At 38.6% G+C, this 15,286-nt stretch overlaps 1 protein-coding gene across 1 annotated transcript; it reads right to left on the bottom strand.

Annotated features, from left to right (window-relative positions):
• Positions 1-1,384: 1,384 nt before the first annotated feature.
• On the bottom strand, positions 1,385-2,270 carry LOC117332238 (protein HtrL-like). The gene has a single exon (XM_033891122.1). The coding sequence runs from the start codon at positions 2,268-2,270 to the stop codon at positions 1,452-1,454; it is 819 nt and encodes a 272-aa protein (XP_033747013.1). The 3' UTR covers positions 1,385-1,451.
• Between the last annotated feature and the right edge of the window lie 13,016 nt (positions 2,271-15,286).

Here is a 15,286-nt window from a genome sequence, read left to right as displayed (position 1 = left end):
TCATCCGACGATTTCGTATATGATGTCAATGCTTGACCAAATTTACGAATACCTAATCCCTGACTTTTCTGGGGAAATACCAACTTGTGTCGGTGAATACCTGCACCCTTATTGTTAATTTTTGGATCACCTGCGCGACCACGTGCTTTTTTTTTACGGTTTCCTCACAGTAAGACCCATCGCGCGCTAAATATAAGATCGGTTAAATTGTTTCGCAATCGCTGCAGAATACATGAAGAATTTACTTGTTTATTTTTGAAAGAAATAATGTTATGCACGCACGTGTATGTTATGATATCACATCACATTGCTATTCTAAGGGCGAATATTACCTTTATAATGGTAGACATATATAAGTTTGGTTGTGCTATTGTACTCTGTAAACAAAACTACTATATCGACATGCATACGTCTGTCACGAAGACACTACTCTCGGGAGAGGGGCATTGAGATACCGTCGACACAATCTTCAGAAGATCCTTCCGTGAGATGCTGAAATTATAGCAGGGAAGGCTGTGTACCGATCTGATAGTTAATTATAGTCTGTAGTAAAAACGTTAGGAGTTGGGAGTCATCAATCACCAACTTAGTACTGGGTTCGTGTACAGTTCCTCCAAAGAGATGAGCCTAGTTGCTGCGCTGACGCTGCAAATTAGCTTACATCAGTATTGCAAGGTCATTTCCATCAACATTTTGTGTCGGTTTTGTTTGATCAATGTGAGCCAAAAGGTCATGAATCACTAGTCTATAGCTAGTTAATTTAGGCAAAAAATAATTAACATCGAACACATCGCGATAGAGTTTCTATTATCAATCTTATTCGCTTTAATTCATACTTTTTATAAGTTTGAAATATTACTTGTTTTTAACAATAAACACACAATTATGTAATTACGGATGTATGTTTGAACGCATATGCTGTCTCTGGTTTTGACATTAGCGACACTATCAAGTTGTCGCACATGTTACGTCTCACTGGCATCCATTTCATCGCTACAATGCTGGACCTTCTGGAAATGCGTTCCTAATGGACAGTCGCAACATCAATGTCGTACTAGAGCGGGTTAAACGTGAGGACTGGGAGCTGTAAAATCCTCGCAGAATATTCCGTAAACAGGAACATTTGACATTAAAATTAAATTGTAATCAGGGTCAATTTGCGCAATACGATCGGTGTGTCGTGCTGCTATCGATTGCGCAATTTACGCGCCAGGTTTCTGTTTAAATACAAACACATCTTCAAATCAATTAACAAAAGGCTCGATGGGTTCGTTTTAATTATGCTCACAAGTTTCAATGTAATAAATTAAGTCACCTGCGACAATTCCGGTAAGTTTTTTTAATCATATTTGTATTCGAGATCATTACAATATTATTAAAGCAGTACAATATAAACAATCATAAAAGGTGTGTCATAAAAAGAACGTTTTAAACATAAATGTTCATTGAAATCAGGAAAATAACTCGACAGCATCAAACCATTGCCCGTGTTCAAATTTAAACAGTGTGGGATATTCAAAATACGTGTACAACGCCATACTTTGGTCGTCATCCACAATGTTCTCTACTAGACATGCTTGAAATACCTTCCGGTATAGGTGGTAGTACTCCCTGATGGCGGACCAGTCTCCGCCGAAGAATCCGCCACTCAGAGCGGGACCTTGTCTGACCTTATGTAGGTCAGTTTTGTTGTGATACGACGTCAGATTGGCCAGTTGTATATATGTTATTGTTCGGACCATTCTTAGTAGTTTTTGCGGTTTCCATGGCGAGGCTTCGTTTCCTGGAAACACGGTCGAGCCGTGGCCATATCCGGCATCTATCCAGTAAAAATGGGAAGTCCGGAATGGATTCCAGGCCCTCGCTATGTTCAAAAACGATATTTTATTGTTCATTAAAATGATATAGTCAGAGGAGAAACATTCCGGATGATGCAACATGTCATTGTCTTTCCGGAACTCGTCTGTCCGCATAACTTGCTTGATATGTTGTCTGTAAACCTGGAACTCCAAGTCATCAAAAGGAAGTACATGGACGAATGTTTGTTGGGCACGAGTCCGGAAACTTCTGACAAAATCTGCTACCTTAACATCACAGAAAATATACAAGGTAATGTTTGATTTTAACAGGACTGAAAAGTGGTGAAGATATGTCTCGAAACCTCGGGCCCAACCCGTCCAGTTACCGCGCCCGATATCGTACAGGGCTGTTACAAACGTAGCCTCGCTATCACAAGTCCTTCCTGTAATGTATAAATAGTGGGGAAACATGTAAACAGAGGTATAACCTGTACAAAAGACGATGCAAAACAAATATATCTCTTCACATCCACCATAATCATCACAGCTGATGGCGGTGAACACCGCAAAGAAGAAAGAGTAATTTACATTATGGGACGGAATCGTATTCGGACTTAGATTCCCTCCCATCAATCAAAACATTAATATGAACATTCTGGTGCGTCAATAGGTATCTTATATACAGATATTTAATCACATCGAGATTACGCGTCGGTCATTGCATATAATCGCAAGTGCTGTTTGGCTAGGAAACGGGAGCCATTCCGGTGGCCATTATCTGTGCATTAAATGCTTCATGCCATCAGACACAATGTCATTGCCTCGTTATGTGTTTTGGGACGTTCAACCTAAAGTGCGGAGTGTCGAGCTTCTGTCAACACCCAACACCGACAATACGCTCCCGTAAATTATCGCGAGACTTTAATGGATGTAAACGAGTCGGGTGTTAATTTTAAGAGCTTCGAGTTTCACTTATTACGAGGATATACATTAAGATACTGGATGATTAAATACAATGCTGGTAAATCGTTTTGTTACTTTGGATTAAACCTGAGCTTCGTTTTAAATAATCGATAATAATGTAACAGATTTGCATGCATCATCAGACCGGGACTACTTTTTTTGAATTAGTGATATAAAATAACTACAATTTGCAGTATATCCGATTCACACAAACGCTGACGTCAACGCAATGTAAACTGTATAATTGGTGGTGACATGCTATCGGAGACGGCAGAAAATGCATGTCATCTATGTAACGCTGGAACTCGCAGTGGTAAATGTATGTTGCTGGAAAGAAATTACGTCCGTTTTTTAAGACTATTCGGAGGACCCTTTACTTCCGTTTGTCTATAATGTCGGAAGGTTACTGAATGCTAACTATTGCGTTATCCATACGTACTGTACAATCAGCTAGATACCACAACAATTTAGGACATCTGAACATAACAAAAGATTCAATTAGCACGATTGTTGTTGCGGATAACGTGCATTTTCCTGCAGTTTTATTCCGGAAATCAATATGATGGAGCTATAAAAATGGCCATGAGGAAACAAGATGTGAAGAAAAACCGCAAAGCTTGTTGGAGAGCACAGCCATAATGTAGAAATATAAGAACCATTCCGATCACGTCAAAGAAATGAACAGTTACTTATTATAGTAACGTTGTATACACAATTATCAGAGAGAAGGTCATGCCGCAGAGCGCACGTTAATGTAAACCAGAAACATTTTCAATGACATTTTATCACTAGGTATCGGGTGTCCAATAAAATTGATGGCGATCCTGATTTTGTCATGAGAGCAATGAAGACCAGACACTGCCCACAAGCTACATATATATATATTACACACCTCGTGTTGTCTATCCTAGGGAGCAGTAGTGAAACTGAAAATTAAGGAATCCTCAATTGACATCCTCCCCATTGAGGATTTACAAAGAGGATTTAATCCAACATCTCTACCGAGTCGATTTTTATGTATTAAGACCTCCGGTATTTGACATAACTCCGCTATACTGACATTACAGAGACACGTCGCCAACACTCGGAAATATATATATATGGCGTGTACTCCAGTGTGAAATAGAAACGTACTACACAGACTCCCAAACAAGTATGGTAGATGCACCCGTTATCCAGTAGTCAGCATACCCCCGGAACCTAGTACCTCAATAGCTATGGACGATCCTACGAGTACTCCCAATGATATTGTTTAATCTAATGGAGTTTATTCATCAATGCACTTTTGTATATTTTTAATTTCCAACACAACCAATTCACTAATTAGATTGGGTATATATCTTCGATCATATTCCTATTTTGTAGAACAAACAGGGTTTTAACTTTAAGCCTTGACACTTTTTTTGCCCGAAAAGAATTACATCCTCGCTCTTTGCTAGTTATAAAATGACAAAGTCTAAATACCCGCGCGTAACTGGAACCCCATTATCAACAATCTCAAATGTTATGTTTGTGGTGGTGAGCTATCTGTCAAAGTTTCAGAAATTTTTAGTTCACCTGCGGCTAAGTCTCGAGTGACCTATTCTAGCCTGCCGCCTTTTTGTCCATCGTCGTGTGTCGTACACCGCTGAACCAAATTAAATTTAATTTTGCGGAAAGCTCAACCAAAATTATGAATTATATGATCCCCACCCCGAGGGGCCTGAGGGGCGGGGCCAAAAAGGGTCAAATTGACTAAAACTTCAAAAATCTTCTTCTCAACTCCCAGATATGGTAAAATCAAATACTCTTCTTTGATAGAAAGGTCTAATGGTCCTTTACCGAAATTGTGAATTTAATGGCCGTATGGTCTCTCGTATGCCACTGGGGAGGGGGTAAACTTTAGTATATATCGGGGAATCACATTTTTGACTATCATTTGCTGAATTTCTATTGGAATTCATTCTAATTTGGTTCAAATTAGCAGGTTTGTATGACAGTTTGATGGCATTTACCGCCCCATGGGCTGATGGGCTGAATTGACAGAAACTATTCAAAAACTCTGGTGACCGTTAAGACCCATGGGCCTCTTGTTTCATATTAAGTTATCCATTCTTTATCATTTCTCCCTGCACTCAATGCACCTAAAAACTTTTTAAGTGATCGAAAAGTAACCCAATGATATAATACTTATCTTAAGTACGGTTCTCGTATCGTGCTAGTAGATTAATGTGGTACAACATTACTTGGGATAAGTATAAAAATATTTGTCTTTTTTAAACTAAAGCGACATTTCAGAACTACACCTCTACCTGCATATGTTGGTATTCTTATGCATTGCCAAACTAGTAGTCGTTCATTTATTGACAGCTTGCTTCATTTTGGAATATGCATTTCATACGACAGAGTTCTATATATGCCAAAAAAGATAACAAACTTCCTATGCCAGAAAAATCAGGAGGATTACTTGGTTTGTCCTCCTAGTTTGAAAACTGACGTTTTTACCACAGCTGCGGTTGAAAACATCCACCACAATCCGAGTGCAACAACAGCTGATGATTCTTTTCTTGGGACAGGGATATCACTTTGCCAGCATACATCTGAGGCCAGACCAGGGCACGGCAGATCCCCTGTTCCCGATGCTTGCATATCTGTTCGCAACACGTCAGATCTTCCTCAGTCTTATTCAAATGGTCCACCTGCTATTCTTAGAAACGACCTCAGGACGGGTATCGCCGATATCTCTACTCCATTGCAAGACGAATGCAGGTGGCTTTAGAAAGTACGAGAAAGAACTGAATATTAGGGAGAATCATCAGCTGTGTCATGAAGAGCTTTCCATGCAACACATGAAACTTCATCCAATAGTAAACCTGATGTGTCAGTGCTTTTTCTGTTATCCGGAAATGTGTGCAGTCCTTTAATCCAGAACAAACTGCGGTTATCGCACTTTCTACCACAATACCCTGTGTTATTCAACTCTCAGACCATCAGTTAATCATTACAGCTGTTGATTAACAATCTGTTTATACCACACGTGGTATAAACTCTGTACGCATTTCGATTGGCTAACACGGTGAACTTTGACCCAAGCTGCAATTGTTAATGACGTCACCAATAATCTAATGACGTCACATCACCAGGTCCCGGACGTCACCGGTACACTTTATTTGCATACGCGAAATGATACTTGGCCACGTTTCCCTTTGATTCAAGCCGATATTATTGTGGTAGAAACAGGTCACACGACTCGAAATTGTTGGATATGGAATTTATTTCACACTCGTAAGTTATTTTTTAAAAGTTGCAAAAAACACTCGCTAAAGCTCGTGTCTTTTGTAACTTTTAAAAAATAACTTGCTCGTGTGGAATAAATTCCATATCCAACAATTACTCGTTGTGTAACCTCTATTTCTACCACAATACCCTGTGTTATTCAACTCTCAGACCATCAGTTAATCATTACAGCTGTTGATTAACAATATGTTTATACCACACGTGGTATAAACTCTGTACGCATTTTGATTGGCTAACACGGTGAACTTTGACCCAAGCTGCAATTGTTGTTGACGTCATCAATAATTTAATGACGTCACATCACCCGGTCCCGGACGTCACCGGTACACTTTATTTGCATACGCAAAATTATACTTGGCCACGTTTCCCTTTGATTCAAGCCGATATTATTGTGGTAGAAACAGGTCACACGACTCGAAATTGTTGGATATGGTATTTATTTCATACTCGTAAGTTATTTTTTAAAAGTTGCAAAAAACACTCGCTAAAGCTCGTGTCTTTTGTAACTTTTAAAAAATAACTTACTCGTGTGAAATAAATTCCATATCCAACAACCACTTGTTGTGTAACCTCTATTTATCGACCACTCTATGTGCTTGCGAAACAGATACAGTGGATTTGGCCCGATTCATATGGCGTCAACCAGTTCGTTGTAATGTTTGGCGGCCTCCATATTGAGATGGGCCTATTTAAATAAGTAGGTGACTGGTTGGAAGGATCGGGATGGACATTCGCATTAGCACAGGCGAACATAGCCTCTTTTGGTACAACAGATTCCTTTCTGCACACCAGCTAACTGTAATTGCTTTGTATAAACTAATGACCCCAGCCTAAGCCAACTATGCAGAATCTTTCGAAGAACAACCAATCTGTTCAGATGAATGGTGTCAAAGAATGGCAAACGAAAGACAACAATTTAAGTACTGGCTATCAACGTTTCAACTTGAAATTACCATCTTGCTTTTTGTTAAAGCGATCAGAGAAGGTAATTTTGAATTAAACATAGATGCGAATTCCCTACATCCTAGACAGTTAGTTCCTAAGCCGGAAATCCTTGGATGGATACAGAATACATGTGATAGCCATTCTGGATTTCATTGCCGGAATAATCATCGTTTTCTAAAGAACTGATACACTGTGGCTGCAAGAAAGGTTGCAGACGAGCATGTAAATGTGCAAAATCCTCACTTCCGTGCACAGCTCTTTGTACCTTTAATGGTCAATGTAACTAATGTGAAACAGGACGAAAGTAAATACATTTGTAAGTCAAATTGATAGCGTCGAAGTTTGATCCTGGGTTTTAACTAAAAAAAAAAAACGGAAGTTGAATGACAATTTTCCATATTAGCTTATTGGAACAGGAAATCCAAATGAAAACAAGTCATGTGCATCGTCTTGCCACAAAAACAACAGTAAAAAAATTGATAAGCAACTATTGATGTATGGTACAAATCATGTTATAATAGTATGTAAGCAAAGTGCAATTTTTTTTTAACCTGCAAATGTATCCGCCCTGGAAACCCGGAAGTAGAAATGCATTTAGTTTCACAAAATGTGGCTTTTTTTTATAAGATTTGATATTGTTTCATAGCAATACATTCCATTATTAGTACAAACAATGTCCTTTTTAAATTGATTATATTTTTGTTCCAATAAAAGAGAAAATTGCGACAATTTTAAAAGAAACCGGAAGTTCTGGTTTTGAAAGAAAAAACAAAACATAATGAAGTATAAGTTGATTCGTTTGCACACTTAATAGATTGTTGATAAACAGTATTTTATTACATATTCAACATATCCAACGATTGTTTTTGCCTAAAATCTTGTTTTTGTGATACCGCGGCGGCCATTTTGGATTTTACCGGAAGAAGGGCTTTTTGGCGATGGATCCATATCTGAAATGTTTTGTTTGGTTATTAACTTTGTTCACACCAAGTTTCATGCTTTTACTACAAAATGCAGTATTTTTCTCTTATCTGCTGTACTATAATTCGGACATCGTGATTAAAAGTTAAAACGCACCAATTTTAACAACGTTTTATGCCGCGGACTAATTTCCTTTAGGACAATCGAGCATTCAAACCTATAAACGTTTGAATGAGTCTCTACCAGTCCCTACAGGTAGGGTATAGGAATTGTTTACCATTCCCTACAGGTAGGGTGTAGGAATTGTCTACCATTCCCTACAGGTAGGGTGTATGAATTGTCTACCAGTCCCTACAGGTAGGGTATAGGAATTGTTTACCATTCCCTACAGGTAGGGTAGGATTGTTACCATTCCTACAGGTAGGGTGTAGGAATTGTCTACCATTCCCTACAGGTAGGGTGTATGAATTGTCTACCAGTCCCTACAGGTAGGGTATAGGAATTGTTTACCATTCCCTACAGGTAGGGTGTAGGAATTGTCTACCATTCCCTACAGGTAGGGTGTAGGAATTGTCTACCAGTCCCTACAGGTAGGGTGTAGGAATTGTCTACCAGTCCCTACAGGTAGGGTGTAGGAATTGTCTACCAGTCCCTACAGGTAGGGTGTAGGAATTGTTTACCGTTCCCTACAGGTAGGGTGTAGGAATTTTCTACCAGTCCCTACAGGTAAGGTGTAGGAATTGTCTACCAGTCCCTACAGGTAGGGTGTAGGAATTGTCTACCAGTCCCTACAGGTAGGGTGTATGAATTGTCTACCAGTCCCTACAGGTAGGGTATAGGAATTGTTTACCATTCCCTACAGGTAGGGTGTAGGAATTGTCTACCATTCCCTACAGGTAGGGTGTAGGAATTGTCTACCAGTCCCTACAGGTAGGGTGTAGGAATTGTCTACCAGTCCCTACAGGTAGGGTGTAGGAATTGTCTACCAGTCCCTACAGGTAGGGTGTAGGAATTGTTTACCGTTCCCTACAGGTAGGGTGTAGGAATTGCCTACCAGTCCCTACAGGTATGGTGTAGGAATTGTCTACCAGTCCCTACAGGTAGGGTGTATAAATTGCACCTGCTATCCTCTTTGCATGATTGGAAGTTTGGGTTCTTCATTTCTTCTCTCGCAAACTATCGATAGTGATAGTTGTATCGCAAAAAATAAAATATTTTCAGACCTTGATACTATTCCAATATTAAGCAATACCAGTTTATTATGTCTGCTGCGGACAAGGGAAGTTGTTTCTTGTGACATTTTGTGATGCTTTCCGACAGTCTTATGTCTATATTACACAAAGCTGAGCTATAATATAGACGAAACAATAAGTTATAACCATAAATTCATCAATGAAAGCCGAGTAATTCCGTGTCGCTCCACCGTTCGATATTCTTCTGCGCTTTGGACGTTTGGTATTTATTGGTGTTTTAATAAAATAAAATTTACTCGACAGGTTGATTCCAAGTGTTACCGGAAATTGAAAAGGAAATCAATTTGTCTCGGAGCGAGAAACAATTACATTTTGGAGATAGAGCGACAGGCAGTGTGTTACGTTAGACAAAGTTACTAGTATCAAAATTTATCTCAGTCAATAAACTAGGCCGGTCGTTATATCACACATTCCTTGTAATTACAGCTAACACCCAATATTTTACATTTAAAGATAAAGCATTAACGTCACGCGCAGTGTGTATCCTGTATTCGATTGCCTTTACAAAGTCAGACCCGCAGAACGTGTCTGCCATGTTTATGAGTGCTTGTGGCTGTAAATAATTGCAGACCAGAGACTTGTTTAACACTCCATAATGGCAGGTTTGTTCAATCGATAAACTTAAGAAAATTGCTGCATTTACAATTTCCATAATGTCAAGGAAATAGTTGGGTATAAAGTTAATAAATACATTATTTGTAACATTATGTTACACATACAACCACGTTTTAAATAAATATTTCGTGTTATTCAAATACGTGTTTTACGGTATCTAAGCATAACGACCTTACATAAATGGTCTCGTTTTATCATTATAAAGACTCTACGTCGAATATCTTAAAATATGAAATAAAAGGTATTCTCATGTTGGACCGTGTTGGATAATCTAGAATATACTCGACTCAAACCATCAGTGAAACGCCATAGCCTGATGACATAACGATACTACCAAACTGAGTACCAGGTTGTATGACATATTCACCTTGTGTTTCTGTGGTGTTAAATGACCGAGATTGTGACTACTGAATGATACTCCTTTCGTGTCACGCGAATTAAGGTCAACAACCCGAGGTCTAAAAAGTTCGGAATTCTAAAAGTGAATATGGGTAGAATCTCGATACTATTGTCGGAAGCGAGCATTCATGGTTAGTGTAACGGCGGCAAATTCCATGCACAGAAATATTCTTAAAGCTTTAATTTGTTTCCTGCAATATTTAATTGAAGAAAAACTCAACTTTTCCATACTTTTAAACTTACTACCTACCCTGATTGGAGAGGAGTAGAATCGATCCACACACAAATAGCGAGGACACTGACCAATCCATTATCTGTCCTTCATATGGAGTTCACGGGGTTGGCTACGGGAGAACTCATCGTCACATTCATTGGCCTTCCGACATTGTCAAACTATAGATAGACCAGTTTTGATTCTTTGTAACGAACACTCTCAATATTACGTTTCACATGATTTCGTAGTTCTTATTCGAAGTATCTCCCAAATCCAGCACCATCTATGCATGCTGACTATTTCTCCGGATCCGCACACTTTCATGAAAAAATATACAACAACGAAATGGTATTTTTGATGAAATTGCTATATAACTGCTTGCTAAAATGCTGACTTTATGGCGGTCTGTGCAAGAATTCCAGTTGTGTATCTATGTATAAAACGCATTCTTTGAAGTCGAAATCAATCACTTTTACTGACGGCAGAAAGTGAACATTGTACAGACTATGGTCGCATGAATACTACAATAGGGTTTGTCTCCGACTTATGTAGAACCATCGTCAGAAGACGCGCTGTTACTGCGCTGGCGTTTAGCGCGGGAAATGTCACATGCTAAAGAGATCTCTTACAGCATCCATCGTTCTGAAATTGTGGAGTTATTATCAGTTTATTTCTGTTCGCTTTCTCCATTATTAATTGGTAATAAAACGGGAGGCCATTACTCACTGTGACAGTTACGGAACTAACTCACTCTAACTACATTTTATAGACACTGTTCAATTGGTTTTATGGTTTTCAAACTGTCCCAGTTAAACGTATGAAGGCTTCTTGATTGTCCTTGATTGCTGGTAGTGTCAGCCACGAGTGGAACTTGCCACTGACGTAAGCAGGTAGACTGTTAATTCGGACGATCCTGTCATCTGTACTAAACAGACCACATGTCTGCGATTTAGGTCATCAGAGATTATAACGGAATGATAGGGTCTACAGCTTGGCCTCCGATACGATATACTGTATTAATGTTCGAATCTGAACGCAAAGTGAGAGAGATTTGTCGAGGGAACTTTTAACATCTTTTATTCGTACTTTAAACCTGTCGCTATTGCTACATTTGTCAATAATATTCCTAAGAGACAGCAATACACACTGATATTGCTTTAAAATTCTCACCATTTCCGATCTGAAGGAAGACACGATAATAAAATGCCACGTGTAGTGGCTAAGATGGTTGAGGAGGAACATCGTGACGTGTGTCGCATTTGGTGATTAAAAAGGTTCTTGTAGTTTTCGAGAAAATATCGCCACATGTGGTGTTTTAAAAGGTTCCTGTAGTTTTAGAAAGAACAACGTTACGGGTGCCACATGTGGTGACTAAAGAGGTTCTCGTAGTTTTCGAGAGAACACCAAGACATGTACAATATGTGGTTCCTGATAGGTTCTTGTTTTTTTTATGTCTCCGTTTTGATTGAGATGTCTCCGCTTTATTTGATACTAAGATAAGATCTAGTCTTTGCATGCTGATCTGTGATAAGGGATTCTATTGAACTTCTGAATGTTAATGCCTTTGATTTTCTAATTGAACGGCGGACTGGTAAAGTAGAACAATAAGCAACTCACTTGCAGATATGGTAGATAGGAAATTTGAGTTTGTTTTAAATACATCAATGGAATGGATTTCCATTTCACATGAAAATCATCGGTTACAATTTCTGAATATCGAGAGCATGATATTACTGCTAAGAACGACTATTATGACTGCTCATAAGCATCCCGTATAGCGGGACATTTTAGCGGTCAAAAATTTGGCGATTTGGTCATGAAAAGTGAAAGTTAAATTTTGGCGGGTTAAAATTTAGCGATTTCCCTTAAATCTAGGGTTTTAATTTGGCGTTGAGCATATATATTACCTACCGGTATATGTAGATAATAATGTTAATGTATATGATATATTTTATATCAACGATACTCCAGAAGTGACTGATTTGCGTAGCGAAATATTTGCAGATGATACAAAACTATACTCTACAATAACAACGCCATCTATCAAGCATTGGCAACATCAAAAACAGGACATACAACTGGTTAATGAAACAAGGAACATGAAAACACACGGACATAGGTCTCAATCTGCCAATTAGCACATTAGTAAAGTGAAAGCCAAGGGCAACCATACCCTAGGAGTAATGTATTGTCTATGTACTGCTCGACGGTAACGTTGGAGGATAAAGATCAAGATTATAGGAAATGTACAGAGCTGAGGAACTAAGAAACTCGTAAACCTTTAGAACCCACCTTAACAAGGAAAAAAAACTGTGGGTCTCCAAACTCTGAAATACAGACACGATAAAAACCTACAAAATCATAAACAAAGTGGACCATGTCAACCACGAAATTATGTCTGTCCCATTGACAACAAGCCATAAACGAAAGTGGCCAGGTAAAAATCTTCCAGAATACATTCAACAAAAGAATCGCTTTAAAATGGAGTGCTTATCGGATCATGTAGTTCACGCATGGAGGGTGAATTCCTGTAAAAACAAGGAAGACTACCGACATAATAGCCACACATTAATTCAAACTCAAAATCGATTACAAGAGGGAAAACTGTAAACAAACATATAAACTTGCATGGTGACTCATGGAGAAAAGTACACAGAGACACTGCTTTATGTAAAGAGAATGAAACCAAGTACTCCGGAAAAGTAAGCGTTTATGAATACGTTGTAGTGCCCTATATAGGTTTTTATACAACGGTAGAGAGAGAGCGCCTTGGGTTTTATTGGTGCTGGTTCCGGAGGGCGGTTTTGAATTCCTCCACGGATTTCGCATGCACGACTTTGTCTGGTAGGTGGTTCCAGTGTATTGTAGTGTCTACGAAGAAGGAGAACTGGTACTGTGGTGTCTTACTCGGTGGAATGACCAGTCCTCTTGAGTTGTTACAGACTCTTTTTTCTACAACGTTTTTTGTGATATGGTCTTTGAACTGCCTCGGTTTTATCTGGCGAGTGGGTCTTGTCTGTTTTGTGTATTCGGCTGGTGGCAACGACGGCACCAACCCCTCAACCACCTTGTACATTAATATTAATCTCAAGCTTAGTCTTCTGTCTTCTAGGTTTTCCAGTTCTAGTTGTTGTTTCATTGATGCAATGAATCCTGGTTCTCTATTTTTGTAGTCTTTTTTGATGAAGCGGACTGCTCTGTTCTGTATCCGCTCCAGTTTGTCGATATCCCCTTGTAAGTATGGGTTCCAGATTGTAGCTCCATACTCCATGATTGATCTTACTAGGGATATGTATGCTGTTTTACGACAATTTTCGGGTACGTTTCTTAGGTTTCTCCTTACGAAGCCTAGGGTGGTATTGGCTTTACTGTAGGTCTTGTTTATATGGATGTTCCATTTCAGATCGTTTGAAAATTGTAAGCCTAAATATGGGTTGTCCCGGACTTCTTGTAGTATATGTTGGTTTAATTCATAGTACCGTGATGTTTTCTGGTTGATTGACATGATATAGCATTTCTTCGCATTAAATCTCATACCCCATTTCGTTTTCTGCTTGATCGACGGCATCCGGCACAGAAACGGGTGAAGTCACATCTTAACAATTAATTTGGGCGGTGACAACCATACAAACCATTATACGTATCAACAGATATCAAACACGTCTTTATATCGCATAAGGAATTCAAATATTGTGTTTTGCTGTCTCCGTTTTGTTTGAGGTCATTGTCGCTCATAGCATGACATATTATCGCTCTTCGCTTGGCGTATTGTCACTCGTCACGTGACTTGATCCTGTATCTTATATCATCCAATCGATACTGCGATGCATTCGACAGATTTCCACCCGACTTTTGAATTTTCTAATGTCATACAAATTGTGTTGAAAAAGACACATAGATCTATGTAAAATATTTGTTTAACGCCAAAGACGGAATGACGTTTAAACGAGTTGTTTTGGTAAATGTATATCATATTTGGGGACCTTTGTGAACCGACTCAAAGAAAAAATTAAACAAATGAGGAGCAGTTCATTATTATAAAACCCGTGGCAAGTGTGTATAGTGATGTAAAATGTAGGCAAGATATACGGAAAGAAAAATGAAGCGCAATTATAAATTACCATGTTACGGGAAATAAATAGAATGTAATAATAGTTTAATTGAAAGATAAAGAACCACTCTGTCGTCGTCTATAAACATTTCATCCATGTATGTTTAGTATCCTCGTCATCAACTACAATATAGTTTCAACAAATTTCAAATAAACTGCAGTGGTTGCACGGACTCATTGGTGCATTGAATTGATCAGGGTATCGACCCTACTTATCGATATACCGTTCTAAACGTAAATAGATGATTTTTTCACAGACGACAGAATGGTTAACTATCTTTCAATTACACCATTATTACATACCAGGTATTATAACATCTTTTTATTTCCCTTTAACCGAACAATTTCTTATTGCGTTTCATTTCCGTGCAGTAAAGTTATGTAAAGCGTAGATAGGGAGCGTGGGAGTGGTCCGCTAGACAGCAGCAGACAGAGTGATGATATACCACCCCCGCCCCCTATTCACACTTTACAATACGAATGTGTCACCTGAGGTTGTCAGACATGAATCATACATGTCTGTCTCTTCCATCAACACTAAATACAGATCTATCTCCGTATATATGGATATATCATAAAATGTACGGTAGAACGTGGTGATCAACTGTGACAATTTAAGATGTAGTAATATAATGATGTCTTTATCAACTGTGACACGTTAAGATACTTTATTTGTATTTTGAAGTCTTTAGCAACTGGGACGATTAAAGATAATCAACTGTGACAATTTAAGATGTAGTAATGTAATGATGTCTTTATCAACTGTGACAATTTAAGATACTTTATTTGT

Source organism: Pecten maximus, chromosome 8, assembly GCF_902652985.1.
Source record: "Pecten maximus chromosome 8, xPecMax1.1, whole genome shotgun sequence".
NCBI lineage: Eukaryota > Metazoa > Mollusca > Bivalvia > Pectinida > Pectinidae > Pecten > Pecten maximus.
The sequence above is the reverse complement of the archived record's forward strand: the minus strand, read 5'-3'. Positions and strand labels throughout refer to the sequence as shown.